The 22,335-nt window shown below is 55.2% G+C and overlaps 2 protein-coding genes across 15 annotated transcripts in view; one reads left to right on the top strand and one right to left on the bottom strand.

The window, feature by feature from the left end:
- MAPT (microtubule associated protein tau) overlaps positions 1-16,224 on the top strand; it is a 40,902-nt gene extending 24,678 nt beyond the window's left edge. For 3 of the 10 annotated variants that reach the window (XM_065856143.2, XM_065856140.2, XM_065856139.2), the window contains 9 exons: positions 629-808; positions 1,989-2,121; positions 2,771-2,821; positions 3,264-3,529; positions 6,632-6,724; positions 6,872-6,964; positions 10,359-10,440; positions 11,003-11,115; positions 13,130-16,224. In XM_065856143.2, the coding sequence (XP_065712215.1) occupies positions 629-808; positions 1,989-2,121; positions 2,771-2,821; positions 3,264-3,529; positions 6,632-6,724; positions 6,872-6,964; positions 10,359-10,440; positions 11,003-11,115; positions 13,130-13,345 (1,227 nt within the window). In that variant the 3' untranslated portion in view covers positions 13,346-16,224. Of the gene's footprint in view, positions 1-628; positions 809-1,988; positions 2,122-2,770; positions 2,822-3,263; positions 3,530-6,631; positions 6,725-6,871; positions 6,965-9,885; positions 9,998-10,358; positions 10,441-11,002; positions 11,116-13,129 lie in introns of those variants that run through there. The other 7 variants (XM_065856144.2, XM_065856148.2, XR_011735534.1 and 4 more) reach the window with 6 other exon arrangements.
- Positions 16,225-17,228: 1,004 nt separating this feature from the next.
- The window catches only part of KANSL1 (KAT8 regulatory NSL complex subunit 1), a 70,104-nt gene continuing 64,997 nt past the window's right edge, over positions 17,229-22,335 (bottom strand). For all 5 annotated transcript variants that reach the window (XM_071798212.1, XM_065856038.2, XM_065856037.2 and 2 more), the window contains 4 exons: positions 21,530-21,587; positions 20,803-20,915; positions 19,635-19,875; positions 17,229-19,174 (listed from right to left, as the gene is read on the bottom strand). In XM_071798212.1, the coding sequence (XP_071654313.1) occupies positions 18,890-19,174; positions 19,635-19,875; positions 20,803-20,915; positions 21,530-21,587 (697 nt within the window). In that variant the 3' untranslated portion in view covers positions 17,229-18,889. The remainder of the gene's footprint in view (positions 19,175-19,634; positions 19,876-20,802; positions 20,916-21,529; positions 21,588-22,335) is intronic.

The raw sequence follows: 22,335 nt of genomic DNA, 5'->3' as shown, positions 1-22,335 counted from the left end.
TCCCTCTGTCTTCCAAGAGCGTTTTGTTTTTCCCGCCCTCGCCCCGTTTGGAGGGTGCAATCCGCGGTGATCTGTGAGAGCGGGGGAGCGAACCGAATCGGAAACAAACCCCCAAACACGGGGTTGCGTGGGGGGTTAGAGAAGTCATTTTCTGAGACCAGAAAGCAGCCAGCTGGCTGGTAAAACCAACGGTCCATTGTTGTTAAAGCAGATGTGTGGAGTTTAGGGGACCTGGGAGCCGTGGTCTGCATCTCCCAGAAATGCTGCACCTACAGCGTCTTTGCCATTGGAGCACACAGAGAGTTTGGGAGTAAACAGAGCGTTTCGGGTGGTAAAACGCACCACTGGTGTGGAGGGCGGTGGCAAGGGCAGGCCCTCTGGGGCGGCACATCCTCCAGGAAGGGGCTGGGGTGGTGCTGTGTGGTGTGGGACGGTAGAGCCGAGGTGTCCCGTACCCCCCGGTGCAGCCCTGGGACCGCTTAGTGCTGCTGGGCAGCACAAGCATCGCCTGGCCCACACCCAGCTCCGTATCGCACCTTCTAATCCTGCTCCACCTCACCGATCCCCCTTTGTTTCCTTCCCATACTGATTTTTTTTGTTCCGATTTTATTTTGTTTCCATGTTTAAGAAGTCCTCACCTTCCACTGCCAAACCCCCAGGCGACAGACCCTCCACCCCCCCCCAACGACACACCTCCTCTAGCACAGCCCCTTCGAAAACACCCTCCAGCCCTGCTTCCACCTCTAAACGAGTCCCTTCTGTCACATCCCGACCTGCCATTGCAAGAGTGCAAGAAACGAAAGCCAAGGTAAGGAAATGGGATGTCGGCGAAGTGAAGGTGCCTTGGGAAATACCTTAAGTCTGACTTGGCTGTGCTGTCTCCATGTCCTGTTCGGTGAAGATGGGATGTGCTTCTCCTTCACCTCCCAGTGGCCATGGCCAGACTTGGCTCCAGTTTCGGTGTTGGAAGCAGCCAGGTCCATCTCACCGCATGCAGTCCCCTTGCTCTGCGCTACAGCAAAAGGACCTCATTGCCGCAGGGTGTTACCTGGTTTCCCTGAGGCATTTTCAGATCCCTTTTTGCTCTTCTGTGCTCTTCTTGGTTTTGCAGCTTTATGCTGTGTTTTATGGGTGTGTTGGCTGTAAACAGCAGATGTATTTGAAATGTGTTCGAGTTAGAACTGCCAGGTGCTACACAGGGAATAGGAAATGAGTGCACATCCGTGGCTTATTCTGCAGTGTGAAAAGTAGCCGGGGGTTTCCCTCTGTGGTGTTTGGTTGTACAAACGCCCCCGTGGCGAGGGAAGGAGCAGCGGGATGCGGTTGTACTGTGACGGGGGTTGCTGTGGCTCTGCTCTGCTCCCTGCGGCCCGGGACCACTCAGCTTCAAACCGACACCTGCATGTTTTTCATCAGCTTTTGTGCACACACCAGCATTAGGAAGCGATGGATTTGGGGAGGCTTTTCTGCAGGATCAGAAGACAGTGAATAGCATATTGGTGTTTAACACCATGACAGAGGATGGACCTGTTACAACAGTGTATTGCAGGTGTGGAGAAAGGAGGCGCATCTCTCTGTTTGGAGCCTCTTGTCTAGTCAATGGATTTATTTATCTTCTGTACAAAATCTTCACAGAACAGGGGAAACAAAGCAGTGAAGTCTAGAGAACAAAGGAGTTGAAGATGCTTTTTAACCAGGCCCGAGTGTATGTTGACTGAGGGAGCTGAGGGCAGGAGCTGCCGTGGGGAAGCAGCACGGCCGCTCTGCCAGCCCGTGGGTGACTGTGCAGCGGTTGTGGCGGTGCTGTGATGGGAAACGGTGTGAACGGGCACGTTGCAGATGGCTGCATTTGGGAGACCCGCAGGAGCTCCCTTGGGCTGCCAGGGTAGGAAGCAGGAGGGTCTGTTGTGGCTCTGACCCACGACAGGTGGTGGCCCATCCCCAGGTAGATCCACCCTCCATCGGCCTCTTCCCCCTTGCATCCCCAGGGCCCGGAGGTGAGAGGCAGCACGAAGGCGGCCGCGCCACGGTCCGCAGCCGGGCAGGCGCAGAAGAACTCGACCAACGCCACGCGTATCCCAGCAAAGACGCCCACGGCGCCCAAGACGCCTCCCAGCTCCGGTAAGCGATGGTGGGAGTGATGGTGGGAGCGGCGCTGCCGTCCGCAGCGCCCCTGCCTCAGGGCACCCCGGGGTGGTGAACAGATGGGCCCCCGTGCACGCGGGGGTCGCGCTCGGCACCGAGCGGGGCACGGCCGGCGCGCCCGTGTCCGCGTGGGGATTCGGAGCTGCTCAGCCTTGCCATGGGCTGTGGGGGCAGAGCCAGGGACAATTCCTCTGAGTGAGCCTTCCTGGATGTGGCTTTATCTGCTCTGTTCATGGACTCGATGATCTTAAAGGTCTTTTCCAACCAAAATGATTCTGTAGTTGCCAGTGCGTAGGAGAGAGCAGTTGCTTTATCCCTTCGGGTTTTCCTCCAGTCTGGAAGGTTCAGGCCGCTCCATTTGTTTGGCCCATCCATTCCCTTTCTCTTGGCTCTCCTGGAAGACCAGGGCAAGGGGATCAATTCTTCGATTGCAGGAAGGGAGATTAGCCCATTATTCTCAGAGAATAAAACCCCAGAAACCATCAGGCATTGTGAATTTCCATTAAAATGGTGCATTTCACTGGATATATATATATTTCATATTTAACCAGAGCTGCATTAAACCTTAATTCAATTAAGTTTCCAGCTTTATTATGTTTAAGCATCTTTCTCATTCATTAAACAGGCAGAAAGGAGCAGAAAAAACCACCTCCTGCAGCAGCAAAGTCTGAGAAAGGTGATGTTTAAGAGATTTTTTTTCCTCCTTTCATTTCCTTTCAGGCTGGGGGTTGTTTAACTGGTCGGGGGTTGTTTAACTGGTTGGGGATCAGCCTTATTTAGTTGCATGAAGTAATTTTGTAAAAATGCTTCCAAATTTCTAATGGGAAAGGGGTTTTGTTTGAATCTCTTTTGTCTGTAACTTGTCATGCATGCTAATGTCACTCTGGGGTGGGGAGTCTTACCAAGGATTCAGACAACGAGGACCATCATCCTTCTGAGATACTGGGAAATGGCCTTTAATCAGAGATTTCACTTCAAACTGAAGTACCAGAAAGTGGCTCCATGTCCCCCTTGCCCATGGTCTGCAGCGGGGGGCCCTGGGACCAGGCTGTGTGGGAAGGGCTCGCGTACCCAGATTGCCTGCCCTGACCCTGCCTTCCCCTGTGTGCAAACCCCAGGTGAGCAGCCCAAGTCTGGAGACAGAAGCGGTTACAGCAGCCCCGGCTCTCCCGGGACCCCGGGCAGCCGTTCCCGCACTCCCTCTCTGCCCACCCCACCAGCCAGGGAGCCCAAGAAGGTGGCAGTGGTTCGCACACCACCCAAGTCCCCCGCGTCCGCCAAGAGCCGCATCCAGCCATCCGCTGCACCCATGCCTGACCTGAAAAACGTCAAGTCCAAAATTGGCTCAACTGAAAACCTGAAGCACCAGCCCGGAGGTGGCAAGGTAAGTGTGGACTCTGCTGTCCAGGGGCCTGTCCGCAGGGAGAGGGTGCTTGACGTGGAGTGTGGGAGGGGAGAGCCCTCCTGGCGCAGCACAGCCCAGCTGGGGCCGCAGGGACAGCAGTGGGCAGCTCTGCTTCAGCTCATCTGGGACTTGTTTGGGCTGGCTGGGGGGGTGCTTGTCCTGAAGTTGTTTGCCTGGCTTAGTGCAGGGCGGCTGTCCCGCGGAGAGCTGGTGATGTGGTTTCCGTGGGGTGGCACGTCAGCGTACCGACTCGCCGCCAGGGCAGTGACATCTCCTCGTGGTGTCCGGTTAGGAAGGGCAAATTGTGACCTGCAGCCCTAGGGAGTCGCAGGCTTGGGTTTCTGAATCCTGTATGGTGTGAGCGGAGCGTTCCCGTCAACACTGCCTCCATTGCTTCAGTAGCAAGCAGGCAGGGCGGTCTCCTCCCTGCGAGGGTCCCAGGCTCAGCATGTTTTCCAGAATGTTGTGATTTTTGGATCCAACTCTGTTGGCAAGATTTTGGATTCTGTTCTCCGATCAGGCACTGTCTTGCTACATGATGGAGTCTGGCATGGCCAGAACTGGTGGTCCTGTTGTCCTTTCAACCACTTGCGCTTTTCGCTCGCAGAGAGGCTGCTCCGTGAGCAGCAAAGTGAACTCCATGCTCCAGGTGCTTAGGAGCAAGGGTCTCTCGTTAAATTTCGCAAGCCCAGCAGAGGAGGGTTGGGTGAGGAAGCGGTGTGAGCTAATTCACCTGTGCAGCCCCAGGAGCAGCAGCGCGTGGTTACACGGCTCCAGCTGCGCTGCTGCCTGCTGAGCACCCCTCTGAGCCTCTCGCGCTGCTCCGATGCGCTGTGCGTGTCCCGAGGCTTCTATAAAATCCTCCTTGCGGCACGGGTGGAGACGTGAAAGCACCTGGTTCCTCTGGCTGGTGAAGGCCCAGTGGCTCTTGCGCAGATGTTAATGGACAGAAGTGCACATTCGATGGCCGCGTGCCTGTGCTTGCGTCCCCCGAGGGGAAACGCCCCCTGCGGACCTTCCTGTGCGGCTGCTGCTGCAGCAAAGCCGGGACAAACCTTCCCATGCAGCGCATGCCGTCCTTTGACTCTGTGGCTCTGAGTGTTCGACTTTGGCGTGGCAGGAGGATTTGAGATGGCTTCTCTTCACCATCTTTTCCATCTCCTGATGTGCGTTTTTGCCCTGGCTGGTGATTCACCGGACCATGCACATTTGGTTTGTACTACAGCCCCGGGGGCAGGGGCAGGGACGCTCTGGCCTGTGTGCTCCCAGCTGCCCAAGGCCTCAGGCCTCCTGCCAAGCGGAAGGTTTTCCTGCTGAACCCACAAAACACTACTTTTCAGGAATTTTAGAAGGAGCCCTTCCGTTTACTGTAAATGGGTTAAATTGTTTGCTTGTTCTTTTTAACCTGCCATTTTCAAGGGTTTTTTTTGGTCAGCTTCTCTCTCAGTTGTTTATTGTTGTCACTGGGAGTAAGAACAGCTGAATTTGGAACAATTCGTTGGTCTTTGGGGGTGAGAATGGCTGGATGTTGTGTTGAGGGTTTTGTGGGACATGAGGCTGCTCTTGGCAGAATGGCTGCAGGCTGGTCCCACAAGTCTGGTTCCAGGGTGTCCAGAAGATGGGTCTGGAGCCTGCTGTCTGTGCAGATTTTGGATTCCCAGCCTGGGGAAGCAAAGGTACATGGGTCACAGGCACCAGCAGTCAGCCAGGACACGTCTTTTCCAGTATTTCTTTGTTTGAGCAATCTCAGTGTTGCTGGATCACTGAATACTGTTCTGGCAAAGCCTGGCCTAACAGAACTGGGTCCTGATTTGCAGAATTACGTTATCTTGGAAAATGGCGCGGCAGGCATGTGTCAGCCGTGGTGCTTCTCACGTTCAAGAGCAGGGGCGCAGCGAGGAGCTCCCCCCCAGCAGCGGGACGCGCTGAGGGGCAGGACGGGGTGCCCCGGCTCAGCCAGCTCGGTGTCGTCCGGGCCGCATGCGCAGGGGGATGTGACGCTGCTTTCTTGCAGGGGGCCGCATCTCTTTGTCTCTCACGAGCGTTGTGCTTCAGACAGGCTTTGTGCCCAGGGAGCGCAGGCCTGTGTGCCGCCTGGTTTGTACCCGCACTTAGCTCTGGTTTGTACTTGCAGAGGTCGTGAAGCCAACCCAGTCCACGCAGGGCAGGGAGCGGGGACCATCTTCGCCTGTGTTGTCTGCGACAGCTGCTGCTGTGTGTGGGGTCACTCCAGCACATCTGCCCTTACGAAACCCAAATAGGGAAAACAAGGCCTAAAGGGAAATGACTTAATTGATTAGTACAAAAATCTGCATGTACGGGGAGAGGGCAGAGAGGCCTTGGGACCGGAGGGTGGAGTTGGCACGGTCGGTGGTTCCTCTGCGGCACCAGGCCCTTTCCAGCTGCTCTCCCACCCAAGGTGGCGTTGAGAGTAAGCAATAGAGCATCTGGGGCTGGTCAGCGCTGCCTCCTTCATCTGATCTCTACAGGAGTTAAGAAAGCGGTAGGCGTGGAACTGCATCCCGTCAGCAGCTGCAGAGGGAGTTTGAGCCCTGCAGGCGCAGAGCTCAGAGGCCTCTGAGATGGAGCCGGACACGGCTCCTGCTCCCCAGCCCCGGCTCCTGCTCCCCAGCCCCCCGCGCCCGTTTGCCCGTTGGCTGCAGCTGCGGGGCTGCGGGGCTGTGTGTCTGTCCGAGGGAGGGGACGCGGCGTGGGAGAGGGGGCTGAGCAGGCCGTTTTCTCTCAGCTCCATCTTCCTTCCTCCACTGGCTCTGCAGGGGATGTCTCAGACCGCTGGTGCCTTCCAGAGTGTTCTGTTCAGTGGAAGAAAACGGGCTGAGCTGGCTCTTTGGTAGTGTTTGTGGCCTGGAAACCAGGGCTGCCCGGCCTATCCAGTCTAGCCGTAACCTGCCCACCTCCATCCTCAGATTTTAGCCCATGGGTAGACAAATCTATGCAGCAAGCCAGAGGTTCTTCTTTGCCCTTGCCACTGGAAGACAGGTTCCTGGTTTTAGTGATATAACGCGTGGTCAAGCTGCAGATGGTCATGTTGTTTCTCACGCTCTTTTCTGGCTACTAAAGGTGCAGATTATTAATAAGAAGCTGGACTTTAGCAGCGTTCAATCCAAGTGTGGCTCAAAGGATAATATCAAACACATCCCGGGAGGAGGCAGTGTGAGTACCTTCACACTTTCAATGCACTATAACAGTTCTTATAATAAGTGGCATGTTGTATACACTAAACCGCCAATGCTATCTGCAGTGACGCTGCCATCAGATAGCTATTGGTGACGTGCAATGACTCTTTTCTGGCTACCAAAGGTGCAGATTGTTAATAAGAAGTTGGACTTTAGCAGCGTTCAATCCAGGTGTGGCTCAAAGGATAATATCAAACACATCCCGGGAGGAGGCAGTGTGAGTACCTTCACACTTTCAATGCACTATAATAATCCTTATTATTAGTGGCATGTTGTATAGACTAAACTGCCAATGCTATCTGCAGCGACCCTGCTGTCAGATAGTGATTGGTGATGTGCTGTCATTTAACCCATTAACCCAAAAGACGTGGTTAGATGAACCCTCACCAGTCCTGTACATGCCTGACATGGACAGAACTAACTGACCTGTGTCGAAACCGTATCTGTAACAAAACATCCCATTAACCCTAATGTTTTGCACTACCTGGAAGGCTCGATGCCTCATTGTCTGCAGGATGGGTGGCCTCCGGCAGACAGTGACATAGTTGCTGATGCAGTAGAGGGATAGATTTATAAGCAAACACAGTCCTCCTTGCTTAATGTAGTGCTGAGTTGCACATGACTTTGTACAATGTGCAAGCGCAAGTTCCTGCCCATTCCCATCAGGCCAGTATGATCCATGAAAATATTAAGGTTCTCCTTGCTAATGGAAGTGTCCAGTGTATGTTAGGCAGTGCCCATGGAGGCTGAGCCTGAAGTAATGATGAGTTAATTGATTGGAACGCTGGCATTTCCAGCCATTCCCAGATAAATAGCCAGACTCAGCTTTCAGTTCCTGTGCCAGAAACCTGGAGAAACTCCACAGAGGTTGGCGGATTTACACCAGTGTCTCTGGAGACAGTGTGGGTCCAGGGAAGATGACAGACCAAGGGAGGAGCATCACTGAGACCCCAAACAGTGTGACCCAGGGGCTGTGGCCATCTGAGGAAGTTCTGTGGTGCCTCTCAGATGTTCCAAATGGGTTTTCTTTCTGCTGTTTTTGATCTCTGTGGATGCCCTCCCTGAGAAACGGAGCACTGGGTTTGCAACCTCTGTCTTAAATTTGATGTCATTCTGCATTTAATGGGCTAGAGGAGATGCTTTGTTGAGGTCAGACTTCTCTGAAGCAGGTTTCTTGCTTCTGCTCTTTCTTAGCCCAGGGTCCTGCACTTACTGGACTGTCTGGGGCACGGTGGAGCACTTGTTTATGGCAGGAGTTAGTGTTCATCATGAAGCACCTGTGCTGTGGCTGGAATGAGCCTCGGCACAGGGTGATGAGCTCGTCCTTTTCCACTCAGAGCTCGCGCCGTGGGCGAGCGTGTGCAGCGGCAGAGGGTGCAGAATTGCCTGGGTTTCTGGCTGGAGGTGGCCGTCCCTCCCCGCGCTGTGCCGGCGGTGGCAGTCCGTGCTCGCTGGCTGGCTGTGCGCCCGTGGGGCGCAGCGGCCGCGCTCTGAGCAGGGGTGCAGCGGAGCTGTGCCCTGGGGCAGCCGGAGGGTGCTGGGGTCCGATGGCCATCGTGTCTTCATCCTCCACGACGCTGCCAGCAGCGACTGCTTGCCGGGCCATTGCTGCTTCAAGAGGAGTGGACTGTTGTTGCAGGAACCTGGAGTTGTGGGGTTTTTTTGGGTTTTTTTGGTTGTGTTTTTGGTGTTTTTTTTAAGCCCGTGGATGCTCTGACAAGGCGATGCACTAGGCAGAAGTTGACCTAAGTATTGTCGATGCTGAGAGGTGGGATCCCCAGGTCTCTGGCACTGGTTTCCCAGGCAAGCAACTCCAGCCCCTTTTTCCTTTGTTGCTAAAATGGGGAGGCCCCTTCTCTGCTCGCCAGCAGGATGGTGAGGGTCTGTGAGAAAAGGGAACTGGGACCAGAGCAGAAAATGTTTCAGTTGCTGATTGCTTGCTCTGTAAATGGAAGGTCTTTCAGGCCCAGGTCCGAGTGGTGCCTGAATTGCTCACAGGCCCTTGGGCGTTGCAGCTGGGATTAGAAAGGTGTCAGCTGTCCTTTCCTGCCTTCCAGCTGAATCTGGCTTCCCTCCTGCCCAGTGTGTTTAGTACGTGGTCTTCCCCTCCATGTCCGTGTCTGCAGCGTGCTCCCAGCCCCCAGGGTTGCTTTTCTCCCTTATCTGTCTCCACTCGCTGTCAGATGTGCCTTTTGGTATGCTTGGGCATTGGAGACAAGGCAGGCCTGTGCACAGGGGGCTCTGGCTGCGGGATGGAGGGAGGGGTGTCCAACACCCAGCTCTGAGGGTGCTGGGGCCAGTGGACATGGGGCCAACATGGGAACTGAAGGATGCGCCTTCACCCCAGGGCTTCCGAGTCAGCGCAGGGCACTCGGTTGATGGAGAGCAGTGGCTACAGTGAATCCTTTGTGCTTTTGACCACCTTGGTCCAGAGGCTGCCTGGCTGCTTGGAGGAGTCAGCTCCTCTGCACAGGCCCCTTTGGTGCTGGCACATCCTTCTGAGACCTGGGAGAGCCGCACAGCTGCTGTGGTGCTCGGTGAGAACATGGAGCCGCACACGCTCCGCTGAGCTCCAGGGATGAGGGCCAGACACTTCCCAGGGAGTGGGAACCAGCCTTGAGGTGGAGCTGATCTGATTTCTCCCATACGGCGCCGCTAACTACAGCAACAGCTGGTTCACACGCAGGTGTGAGTCCAAAACCAGAGCCCAAGGTAACTTCTGGGGGTATGGGGATGTTTTCTTGCCCCCTTGTCTCCTGGTGTAGCTGGTGTGTGTGTGCTGTGTGTGCCGTCCCAGACCTCTCCAGCTGTCGGTGTTTTCCAGTGTGGTGTTTAACCGCTAACGTAACCACTAAACGGCTCCACGTCGCCTGTTCCTCGTGTGTGCGTCTCGTGTCCCCTGGTTGTCCGTGCGCAAGGCGGCTGAGCCCGTGCTGCGGGGCTCGGAGCGGGGCGGTTTAGGTGGAGTTGCTGGAGCCCATTTCAGAGACGTAATGGGTGAAACAAAACGCAGAGCATAATATCGCAAAATACTGTTGCAGTTCAATATATTATTATTGCTATTTTAATTTATGTTATGTGAACTCCTGCCGGATATTTAGACTTTACTTTTTTTTTTTAACCCTTATTTCTTTACAGCATTTTTCAGAAATGCATCTTTTGGTCACCCTTTTAAAAGTTCTGTGCACATTGATCATTTCTGTTCTTTCAGTTTTTGTGGACATAAGCTTTATGTTTTACACCAGAAAAGGTATTTATTTTTTATGTTTTCTCTCTGGTATATCTCTTCCTTTTGGATGATGTGTATGCAAATCTTAATTAATTACCACTCCACTTTCTTTCTCACTTAAGCACTTTAAAATTGCCTCTACTTCCCCCCTCTGTGGAGAGGTGATCTTGTGCATGCTGACAAGAGAGGCTACTACTGCACACAGGCATTAATGATCTCCCATTTCCAATGACAGTTTCTTCTGTATTATTAATCTCACTGGGGTTTAAGCTGTCCTTTCCCTTGAATCCGGATCAGGTGCCGGTGTGTGTTGTGCCTCTCCTCCCCCAGGTTGCCCGTGGTGGCAATAAGCTCATTGCCTTTTCCTTTCTCACACGGACAGGTTCAAATCGTTTACAAGCCAGTTGACCTGAGCCACGTGACATCCAAATGTGGTTCCCTGGGCAACATCCATCACAAACCAGGTACCCTTTGACTCCACAGCGTCCTCGGGGCCTCATAGGCTGCGTCGTGGCGTGAGCTGGGCATCGGGAGAGGGCTGGGGAGCACAGGGAGCACGGGGAGGTGCGTGGGGCGGTGGGTGAGCCTGGGGTGCTGGGCGCTGTCACCGTCCTGTCACCGTCTGCCTCACCACTCGGGAGTCGGGGAGCGATCTGGTCCGGTCCTTGGACACCCTTGTCTGTGCAAACACCTCGCTGTACATGGGAAATATTTAGGAATAAATAGGGGGAACTGCTGGCATTTAGAGGAGTGAGGTTAGCTCCCTGCACTTGGCTCTGTAAAGCGTTGGGATGTGTCAGCTCTGCATAGCCCCTTCACCCTTGTTCCCACTTGCCCCAGCTCCTGGGTTTCCCAGATCACCATGGGGTTCCTTGTGCTGCCATTTTCCTGCTCCCCGCGCTCTGCTCAGCCCCAGTCGTGCTTTGGTTGAGCCGCCTTGGAGCAGCAGCTCCAACCTGGGCGGTTTCTGTCCAGCCTGCCCTGGCTGGCACAGGACCTGACCCTGTTCATGCTCTTCTGTTCCAGGCGGTGGCCAGGTGGAGGTGAAATCTGAGAAACTGGACTTCAAAGATAAGGTGCAATCAAAAATCGGGTCCTTAGATAACATCAGCCATGTCCCTGGTGGAGGAAATAAGAAGGTAAAGGGGCACTGGGTGAATAGCAGACATGCTGTTCCGCTGCGCCTGTCTGCCCTGCGAGCAGGCACACAAGCAAAGAGCGGTTCAAGTCTAGACTCGGAGAATGCCCCGCGCCCTTAGATCGTCTTTAGCCCACGTGGCCTCTCCGCTTGCCAGGCAGCACTTCCTCCCCAGTGCTTGGAGGGATTTGCTGCCCCTGTTGTAGCGGGGGTGGTCTGTGCCCACTCGTCCTTCAGAGGACGAGCAGCGGCCGGCTCAGCACCGGGCTGATCAGCGCTTGCTGCAGGTGGGCAGAGCCGAGGGCTCCTGGGCTGCGTTTGCCAACCTGGAGGACGTTTGCTGGGGCACAGCGGAGGCAGAGCTGCGGGGATGGCAGCCTGGCCTCCTCCCGTGGCACCTGAAGGGGTGTCAATGTAAGTAAGTGATGTCCTCTCCTGCGGTTTCCTGCTCTTTCCGCTGTTCTCTGAAGTTTGTGCAGAAGCATGTTTGTGTCTCAAACCTTTCCCGTGAAGGGGTGCCACCATCAGCGACAGCTTTTGCGCTCTGTGTTGCCAGTTACTCCCAGTAGTATGGCACAAAGCTGGCAGCTTGGTGTGCTGCTTAGGTGTTGGTGCTCCGGTGAAAGCAGAGCATTGAAGGCTTATCGTTATTTAGAAAAGGGAACTTTGCAGCAAGCCATCACTTCAGAAGAAAGGTGATCTCTCTAAGTCTTGGTCTCTCAGCTGAGATTGACTGAGGACTTTGCGTAGGGAGTGCTGCATGTTTGGGGGGATTTAAGTTGAAAAACAAAAGCCAGTAGGTCGGGTGAAATGCTCAACTTAGGGTGAGCCAGTCCTGCCAGGGGCTTTCATGGTGACTTCACATGGAGTTTTAGCTCAGTGAAACACTTCTACAGCCGCTTCAAGGGCAGCCCTGTCCCTTGCAGGCAGGGAGCTGGGTAAGCGGAGGTGAGACTGCAGCCAGGTGACGCACACGGTTGAATTTCTTCAGGGCTGTTTTCCTCAATGGGAGGAGAAAGTTCTGGTTTGGCTCCTGTATTTTGTCACTCTGCTCTTGGCCACGTTTTCTCTGTGCACCTCTCAGCCCTCCGTCTCCTGGCAGTGCACTGGCCTGGCCGCCCTTTGACTTCCTTACCCTTCTTGCTCTCTGTGCGTCAGGCTGCCCCGTGCCGTACAGAGCACTGGATTTCCCATGGGAGCCAGGATGCTCTGTGCTTTGCCGAAGCACCTGTGCCAGCAGCATCTGCGCTCTTCTGCGGCACATGGAAAGCTTTTCCTCCGCCCCATCTCCAGAGGCCGCTGCTCTTCTTCCTATGAGTCAGTGAATGGCCCTGTTTGTCAGATCTTTTTCTCCCTAGCTTCCTATTTCTTTTATTTTTTGTCTTCTTCCTTCTGGCTGACATTTATTGGATCTTGGTTTTTTCGTTGCTGATGCATTTTTTTTTGAACCCACCACCCTGGGTGGGTTTCTTCACCTGTAGAGAGAGAAAGGCAAGGAAGACAAGACCCATCCCCAGGCTGCTCGAGGCCCGAGCCCAGGCCCCGCTGGGCTCCAGTGCCCCCGGAGACCCAGCTCCCAGCCTGGCGCTTGGCTGGGGAGGGCACCAGTAAGTAGCAAACCTGGGCTGTGGGTTTAAGGGGAGCCTTACGTGCTGTATGGGGATCCCATCCTTCCGCAAATCTCTGCCGGTGAGTGGGAGCAGCCCAGGTTGTGCCGGCTGAGTCCTGGGCCTGGACCCAGCCCCGCACCGGGTCTGTGTGCATGGGAAGGATTTGACAGCATCCCGAGATGCTCCAGTCCTGCCATTCCCTCTGGTTGTGACCATTCCCTGTGTGGGCTGCTGGAAGGGACATGCTCAAGGACTGGGGGGCACTGGGGGCATCAGGCCAGCGAACGGCGCTTTCCTCCCAGCTGCACAAAGGCAGTGACCAGGCAGCTGGTTTGCAGGTAAAAATGGCCTGTCCGGACGGTGCCCCACATCCTCCAGGCTCACTGCCCTCCACTCTCGTTGCAGATTGAGACTCATAAGCTGACTTTCCGCGAGAATGCCAAAGCCAAGACCGACCATGGCGCTGAAATTGTCTACAAGTCCCCCACCATCTCTGGGGACGCCTCCCCGCGCCGCCTTAGCAACGTCTCCTCCACTGGCAGCATCAATATGGTGGACTCCCCCCAGCTCGCCACGCTAGCTGACGAAGTGTCTGCTTCGCTGGCCAAGCAGGGCTTGTGATTGGGGCACCGTGGAGGGCAAAGATGAGAGAAGACAAGGAAAAAAAAAAAAGAAACGAAAATAATAATCTGGCCTTCTTCCTCTGTTCCTTTTACAGCTGCTTCCCCATCCCCTAACCGGTTAATGATTTAACCTGCTTTTACTGTTCATTCAGCTCTAGCTCCAGGACTTCAAAAATCAGTGACACTATGAGGTACAAAACCTCCTCTCCCCTTGCTCCTTGGAGCGCACAGCCTGTCCCCTTCCCCACTCCCTCCCCTCGTCCCCTGTGATGTCCCTCGCTGTCCCAGCCCTGCCCAGGGCCACTCTGCCCCGGGGAGGGGAGGGGCAGCCCCAGCAGGATGCTGACCCGAGCATCCCGCAGCACGGGGCCGTGGGAGGGGACGTGACCGTCCCACGCTCGTTACCCTAACAGTGCCAGGGCAGCACGGGCAGTGGGTGCTGCAGCCAGGGACTGCAGGGAGGTGCCCTCCTTTTTTGCATTAAATGCCTGCTGATTTGGAAGAAACCTTTTGTTTTTACCTCTGCAAGCCGAGATGTGTATGAAGATAACTGCCAGGTATCCCCTAAACCCGCTCCCAGCTCCGGCAGCTGGAGTGCTGGCGTGTCCCGGGCGGCCGTTCCCTTCTCCATGGCTGTGCTGGAACCGCTGAGTGGATGAGTAGAGGCTTTTCCCCATTCCTTTGGCAGCCCCTCGTGTCGTAGAGTAGATGTGTCTGTATATGCTTGGACCGTGCAGGGTGAGTTTCCATAAATGAGCATGTGCTTAAAAAAAAAATTAAATAAATGCTGTAAGTAGTTTTGAGCTGCCCTGTGGCAGCTCCACCGGCGCCCGGGATGGGAGCCGGAGCGCGAGCTTTGCTGAGCTCCAGGTCAGGCCCAGATTCGGCACCACATGTCTGCTGGGCACACAGTGGGTGCAGAACTGCTGCCCTGCACTGTGGCGAGGGCCATGAGCTGGGGGGCTGCGTCAGGGCTCCCCGGGGCTGGGTACCTCCCAGGGCCTGGGGATGTCGCATGAGAGGCACTTGCAGCTCCAGGGCTGGGATGGCCACTGGGTTTGGGTGCAGCGTGTAACATTTTTTGGGTTGTTCTTGTTCTTTTCCTGCAAGGTCAGCTAAGAGATGATGAAGTGGCAGCTCCATGGCTCCGCTGTTCTCGTGCGGTTGGCAGCGGTAGGAGACAGCAGGGAGGGTGAGGGGAAGGTGCGAGGGAGGTTTCAGTTGGTGCATGGTGGCCGCTCCCCAGGGTCCCGGCCTGACCGCGGACGCCAGAGGCTGCTCCCTGGCACCAGCTCCCCAGCCCCGAGTGCTCGCCCAGTTTGGGTTGCAGCACGTTCCCTGTCACGGTGTCTCTTCCGTGCAGCACTAAGCCCCACACTACCCCAGCACCACACAGGTGAAAAGAACTGGGTTTTTGGCTGCTTTTGCACCTGCTGTGGCAATCTGGGAACGGTGAGGGCGTGGCCCGGGGCTGTGCTGCCCCTGTGGCCGTCCCCACCTGCCCCTTGTGCAGCCAAAGAGGCTGAGGTGCCATCAGTGCAGCTCAGTGTGTGTCCGCCCGAGGCGAATCAGCAGAGCGGTGGCGTAGAGCTGGCAGCAACGGCGAGGGCGGGGGGGGTCCAGCAGCAGGGAGAGCCCTGCAGTCCCTGCCTTTGGCCAAAATCTTGATCTGACTGGGCCAGGCATGGGTCCTCCCTGGGATGGCGACTGGGTGCCATGGCAGCTGTTTCAGGAGCTGTTGGGTGTGGCAGAGCAGCGGTTCCTCCCTGGACAGGACCCACTCCCACCCTTGGCCGCCTGCGACGCTGCAGCAGCCTTGGCACATCCCACTCCAGCTCCACCGGGTTTCTGTGCACTTGCAGGGCAGCCTGTCCTGTGCCAGAGGAGCGTGGTCATGTCTGGGGGGTGGCAGTTTGAAGGGAGGGTGTCCAACTTTCATCTCTGTAGCCCCAGGAGCTGCTTTACTGCTGGGGAGAGGGCTGATCCAGCACCAACTTGTTGAGCAAACGCCCATGTCCAGCTTGTCATTTGCTCTGTTTCAGTTGACTTTATGATTGTAGGACTCTGTACTCCAGTCTGTGACCATCTTTGTATTGGTGTAGGTGCCACTGCAGTATTTTTGACCTCTGTAAAAATGAGTAGGAAAACCACTGAATGCCAGTCACCTCTTTTAAGCCTTTTCGGCTGCAGGATGGCCGGAGCTGAGCTCGCCTGTCCCAGCCTGGCCCCAGTGCCCCTGCCCTGGCCCCTCGGTGCGGCTCCTGAGGGACACAAAGCCTCAGCTGGGGGTGTTCCAGGGAGCAGCCCCTTCCCACTGCAAGTGTCCCCAGCCCCATCTGCTGCCATCCGGACACCTGTCCTCTCCCATGGGGGCTGCCGGGGGTGGGGCCAGCCCTTTCCATCCACCACAGCTCCTGCTGAGCCCTCCCAGCAGCCTGAGCCACATCCCCAGCCCCAACTCTGTGTTCAGACCCAGGCCTGAGGTTACTGTTGAGCAGCTCAACAGACTGACCCATGGTTTTTCCTTTACTCCACACACATCTTGGTCTGAAAAGGGTTAAAACCAGCACTGATTTAAAAAAAAATAAAATGTTTCTGCACTCAAAAAAAAAAAAAAAAAAAAAAAGAAAAAAAAAAATCGCTTCTGAAGTGATGTCCCGGGTCGGACTCTGCGTGGTGCTGGCAGCGTCGGACTCTGCGTGGTGCTGGCAGCCCCATCCTGCCGTGTGCCGGGGCAGAGAGGGAAGGTTTGATCTCAGTGTACCATTCTAGCTTAGCTTCTGTCTGTGAATGTCCATAGTGTATCGTGCGTTTTAACAACTGGTTTACACTGTTACCGTAAAAGTGGATTTGGAAATAAAGTCATTACTACGATAACCGGTGTCTCTTGCACGGGGTGAGGGGAACGGGAGCGGTGGACCTGGGGCAGGAGGGGTTTCTCCAGCACCCGGAGCTCAGGACCAGCCGGGCACGCGGCTGCGAAGACAGAGGGAGGGAGGCGCCACCACCGCAGCGCGGGCTGCAGCTTCACCTGCTCCTTCGGAGCACAGCGGGGCGGGAGTGGCGGATCTGCCCCCTCACAAACACTGAGCCCGCTCTGGATCCTCCCCTCCACAAACACTGAGCCCGCTCTGGATCCTCCCCTCCACAAACACTGAGCCCGCTCTGGCTCCTCCCCTCCACAAACACTGAGCCCGCTCTGGATCCTCCCCTCCACAAACACTGAGCCCGCTCTGGCTCCTCCCCTCCACAAACACTGAGCCCGCTCTGGTTCCTCCCCTCCACAAACACTGAGCCCGCTCTGGTTCCTCCCCTCCACAAACACTGAGCCCGCTCTGGATCCTCCCCTCCACAAACACTGAGCCCGCTCTGGATCCTCCCCTCCACAAACACTGAGCCCGCTCTGGATCCTCCCCTCCACAAACACTGAGCGCGCTCTGGATCCTCCCCTCCACAAACACTGAGCCCGCTCTGGCTCCTCCCCTCCACAAACACTGAGCCCGCTCTGGATCCTCCCCTCCACAAACACTGAGCCCGCTCTGGTTCCTCCCCTCCACAAACACTGAGCCCGCTCTGGCTCCTCCCCTCCACAAACACTGAGCCCGCTCTGGATCCTCCCCTCCACAAACACTGAGCCCGCTCTGGCTCCTCCCCTCCACAAACACTGAGCCCGCTCTGGATCCTCCCCTCCACAAACACTGAGCCCGCTCTGGATCCTCCCCTCCACAAACACTGAGCCTGCTCTGGTTTAATTTTTTTTTTTAATTTTTTTTTTTTTTTTTATAAGCACATTTGTGCTTTGCCAACAGAATCAAGACATTAACAAAGATCAGCTTCTCGGAAGAAAAGCATTTCTATATAACAAGGACATTACACAGCTCAAAGCAGGAAAAGAAAATATTTACAAAATACGAGGTGGGGTTTTTTTTGTGTGTGTTTTTTTTTTTTTATAATGCTAAAAGGGTTATTCAGAATTTTCAACCTTATAAATAGAAAAGCACTTATGCAGACGGATATGGTAGCATTGTTGGTTTTCTTCAAAGAAACGATGACAAATCCTTTAAACTAGAACAGAACCAAAACCACTAGATAACGTTGAAAATTGTGAAAACCCCAACCATTAAGCAGTTTAGCTACTATTTCTTTACGATTACAAAATGGAAAAAAAAAAAGTCCTTTTTATTTTTCCTTTTTTTGGTGATGTGATTATACGTAAGACAGGCACAATGCTAGCGACAGGGACCAAGAGCCACACCGGGGATCAGGAGGCGTTACGGATGGGACCAGTGTGCGGGATTCCAGGAGTCTCTGCGGTGTGGGGGGGCCGGGGCCGGGGAGGGGGTGGAACAGCGAACTCCAAGTCAAAATAAAATACAGGTCAGTAGGCGGCACATCAGATCCACAACTGGGAAATCCAACAGACTCGACCCCGTTCTAGGACCACGTGTGGAAGTGGAGCGAAGCAGTGGTGACAGATCCCGATCCTCCCCAGCACCTCAGCCCACTCCCCCCCCACCCCCTTCCTTCTCTCATTTCCCCTTTTCTGACACCAAACCCAGCTGCCGGGGCCACCCCAGCGCCTCAGCCCTGCCACCCGGAGCAGCCCCGTTCCCATGGTCGTGCCCTCACCCAAACCTCCCAACCGTACAGGGGACTTAAGGGCAGAGCTCAAATGTTGCCCACAGGCCTGTGTTCGCTGGCTTTGGCCAAGAGCCACGTCCCCGAAGGGCCTCGTGACTTCTGCTTCTGTGTGAAGCGCCGACCACACCGGGCTGGGGACTCCCCCTCCCTGCCTTCCACCAGCAGGAACACGCAAGCTGTGAGCAAGGCTGCTTCCGAAATCTCACTCCTCCCGTGTGGGGCTGAGCGGCTAAAAGGGTCCTTCCTCCCCCCTGTGCCAGCCAGACCTCAGCCAACAGCTGCTCCCAAACCAGGAGCGATGGCAGGAGGAGGTGGCAGGTGGCCCTGGGGGCAGAGTCCCCCTCAGACACCTGGAACTACAAGCCAGGGGAGGAAAAATGCTGGAGGGTGGAAGGGCAGGTGAGGACAGACAGACAGCAAATGAGGGCTGCAGTCCCAAGACATCACTTTTCATCGCTAATTTCACTCCACTAAAACCTTCCAGGGAGGGGGGTGGGGGGAGCGGGTTAAGAGAAAGACGACACCCTTTCCTTGAGAAAAACTATCCCCGAAGTCTGCTAGCCAGCTAAATCCTGTGCTCTAGGTTTATACATCTAAGAGGGTAGGGGAGGAAAGAGGGAGGGGGTGTCTGGTGGGCTGCTCCCCTCCCGAGCCTTCACTCCATTGGGAGGACTCTGGGGCTCTCATGTGTGACAAGAAACATGGAGAAAAGGAAAAAAAAAAAAAGAAAACAAACAAACAAAAAAAAAGAAAACAAAAAACAGTTTCTAAACTCCTTAAATTCACTAAAAACTGTGAAAATTCCCGGCAGGATGTTTGAATATCAAACGCAGATTTTGGAAGCTTTAATGCCAAGAGTTAGTTCTGTGTGTTGATTTTGCTCATGTCTTCCCATGTGTCTCTATCTGTGCGCTGGCCGCTGAACTGCGGAGGAGGAGGAGGCGGCGGAGGAGGCGGCGGAGGAGGCGGCGGAGGAGGCGGCGGAGGGTGGCGCTGGGGCGGCTCGGCTCTTGAGGCTGGCCAGGCTGGGCAGAGCAGAAGTGCTGTCAGTCTCCCGGGAGGATTTACTGCCTGACGTGCGCCGGGTGCAGCGCGACAACCGGTCCTGGGGGTCAGATTGGTCCTCGCACTCTGTCCTGGGATCGTATGAGAGCGGGAAAGTGCGTCGCTCCCAAGGCTGCACAGCCTAAAGAGAAGAGACACAAGGCTATGGAAAATGCTGTGGAAAAGCTCTTCTTGCTCCCCCTCTGCACACGACTGCAGCAGCGGTCGGAGCAGGCGGCTCCACAGCGCCACGCCAGCCACGGACTCAGCCAAGCCTTCTTAACACGTGAGGAAAGCTTGGGCACAAATGGTGAGGACACGGCAGCCTTCAAACTGAACCGACAGCTGGAAAAGCATCCTGGTGCCCATGCCGAAACACCACACTCTACATTCCATCTGGTCGAGTGTTTGGAAGGAATTTCCCACAAGCAGGTTTCCAAGCTGTCTCCCCACAGTGAGGATAAAAGTTTGAGCATCAGATTTACCTTTACACCCATCTGCAGCACTCACTGCGGTGACAGTGACAGGCAGCACTCGGACCCTCCTGCCAGCCTCCAGGAGCAAAACCAGACCAAACGGCCACGACCGGAGCCAGCACCCACCTGCTCATCAAGACCGGCCTCGGGCGTGGAGCAACGGGTATCCTCGCTGGACAGGAGCCGCATGGAGTCACGGGACAGGGGGGTGAAAGGGGCAGAGAGCAGTTCGGGGCTGATGGGGCTGCGCGGCGAGTGGGTGTGGGGCAGCTCCGAATGGGAGTGGCAGTTGTCAGGGGACGCTGGCTGGGGAGTCAAGGGGTTCCCCAGCTGGGGCGTCGTCCGTCCGTCTGTTGATCTGTAAGACCTGAGACAGAACACACCTGAGAGCCCTGCTCCCAGTGCCAGCTGCGCTCTCACCGGCACAGGGCCCAGAGCACCACCAGCCCCCGGGAGCAGCCGTACGACGGGGAGCCGCAGCCCCGAGGTCCAACTCATCCAGTCCCATCTTTGTCCCATCTCCACTGTCTCAAAGCAGCTTTGCAACACTGGCGCTGCTCTCCAAAGGTTACGCGTCCCATACATCCCACATGCTGCAAATGCTGCATAAACACCACAATGAGAAGCCATACTATGAAATCAGACACTTCAAAATCAGTTTCTCCAAGCGCTTCCACAATCCACAAGATGTGACACCAGGCAGTTCAAGAACCGAGCACAGCCAATCAGTAATGCTGCAAATGCAGCAAGTTTAACGGTTGGGCATAGGACGAGCCCTGTAAAACCCCTGGGCTTCAGAAAATTTGAATCAGGAATTACAAAGAGTGTGAGCTCCTACACAGATTCCCAGATAAAAGACCCACAGCCTGCAGAGAAACCTGACTGGAGCCCCCACATCTGTGTGCAGCTCTTTAAGATGAACTGCAACAGCAAGTGGCAATCAAGGACCAGATTCCAAAATCCACCTTGGCCAAAATGTTCACCAGAACACACAAACCCAGCCCAAATTAGACTAATAGAGCACCTACACCTGCAGCAAGCTAGACAGAATCCATGTGCTGAATCACGATGCAATTTAAAAGCTGCTAGAGGAAACTAAACCAATCGGTTACACAAACAAGGCAGGAAGACCACAGGAGGCTCAGCAGATCTGCTGGAGCAGGTCACAAAGAGAATGACGTGTAACGTCAGCTTCCACGAGCATCCCACTGATGGCAATAACGTTTTGGTCAAGAGGAACCCAGCGCGCCCCTCGACACCCGACGCCGCTGGTGCAGCCCCGGCCGCGCCGTACCTGCTGCCCCGCCGCTGCGGGGGCACGCTCGTGCTCCAGAGCCACCGCGCTCGCTCCATCTCTTCGCACTTGCTGTGCCGAGCAGTGAAGGCCGAATCAGACAAGTCCTCGATCTGGAAAGGGAAGGGTATAGGGCTCGGTCAGAGCTTTATTCTACTAAACACGCACCTACATGTAGTTTTTCCAGCATTAGCTACAGCATGAATTTAAAGAAATGTTTATGTCTGGAGGTAGGTAGACGTTATCAGTGAGTGCAAGAGCACCTTGTTAAACTGAGTCTTCACTGCTTAGGAAGAGATTAAGAACTAAAAACCAAAGGAATGCCACGTAGCCCAGAACGGAAGTGCTCACGCAGAGGTCTGAGGAAACACTACCACTATCAGTTCAGCTAAAATAACTGTGGTGGCATGACTGGTCACCATTTCTTGATTGGACTGTTCCATAAAAAGACTGCTGCCCACAGAGGTCTCTGGACAGCAATGGGACCTCAGATTCAACAGTACCCAGCCAGTTAATCTAACTTCTGCCTTATCACACCTTTCCTGAGAAGGAACCAACACCAGGCTGGTTTCTGCAAGGCCAATTGTGCCATTTTGTTGTGAAAAAGGAAGAGACTCCACACCTCCCTGCTGAGGAACCTGTGCCCACTTCCTTCTGGCATCTTGCATGGACACTGTTCAGCTGCTCTCAACCCCATCCCACGCTAATCCAGGAACAGAGCTCTTACCTCCTCACTGTCTTCATCAGGGTTTGCTTTCAGAGCGCTGATATCCACTTCACGCCAGCTGCAACACACAACACCGGCGGGGGTCAGTCACAGCCCAGCCCCACACGCACTAAGGCTGTCTTTCGGGAAGGGGAAAATACAAGCCTGCCACAATGAGCAACACCCTTAGGCTCAGTTTTAAAGCCGAGTGACCATACTTGTCTACCAAAATCCCTCCTGTCCTATCAGACAACGGTTTCTCCTGTTCTGCTGTCAGCCTGCTCCGTTTTGGGCAGTCTGAGCTGTTTTGCAGGGGGTTCACATCTGTTGAGCGTAATGCGGGGGGTCAGGCAGATGTCCTTCCATGTTGGGAAGGTCAGGAATGGAGACCGAAGGTAGCAGTGGACCTGCCTTTCTGCCCCCCGCCCAGCTCCTGGCGCTGGCCTGGCAGCGCAGCTGGAGCCTGCAGAGCAACGCTGCAGCATTTCCTCCTCGTCCTCTGGCTCAGCAACAGGCTCCTTCCCTGCCCCAGGCTGAGCAGGGCCCGGGAAGAGTATGTTGGACCAGAAGGAAGAAAGAGGTAAGTGGGAAAGAGACCTGGAAAACCGGGAGGGAAGAGAAGGACTGGAAACTGTTTGGATGAAGAAGCTGGCACAGTGCTGCAGCAAGCTGGCACGCTCCCACCAGGCACTCAGGTGTGAAAACCAGCAACCGATCTCATTCACGGTGTTAATCCAAGAACATCCAAACGTGCGCCGACAGCTCATCTCCTTGCACTCCACTCGGGCAGAGAAAGCTTGTGACCCCTACCGCTGCTCCCAGCCCAG

The sequence above is a fragment of the Patagioenas fasciata genome, chromosome 22, assembly GCF_037038585.1.
Source record: "Patagioenas fasciata isolate bPatFas1 chromosome 22, bPatFas1.hap1, whole genome shotgun sequence".
Taxonomy (NCBI): domain Eukaryota; kingdom Metazoa; phylum Chordata; class Aves; order Columbiformes; family Columbidae; genus Patagioenas; species Patagioenas fasciata.
This window is presented reverse-complemented; position numbering and strand designations above follow the sequence as displayed.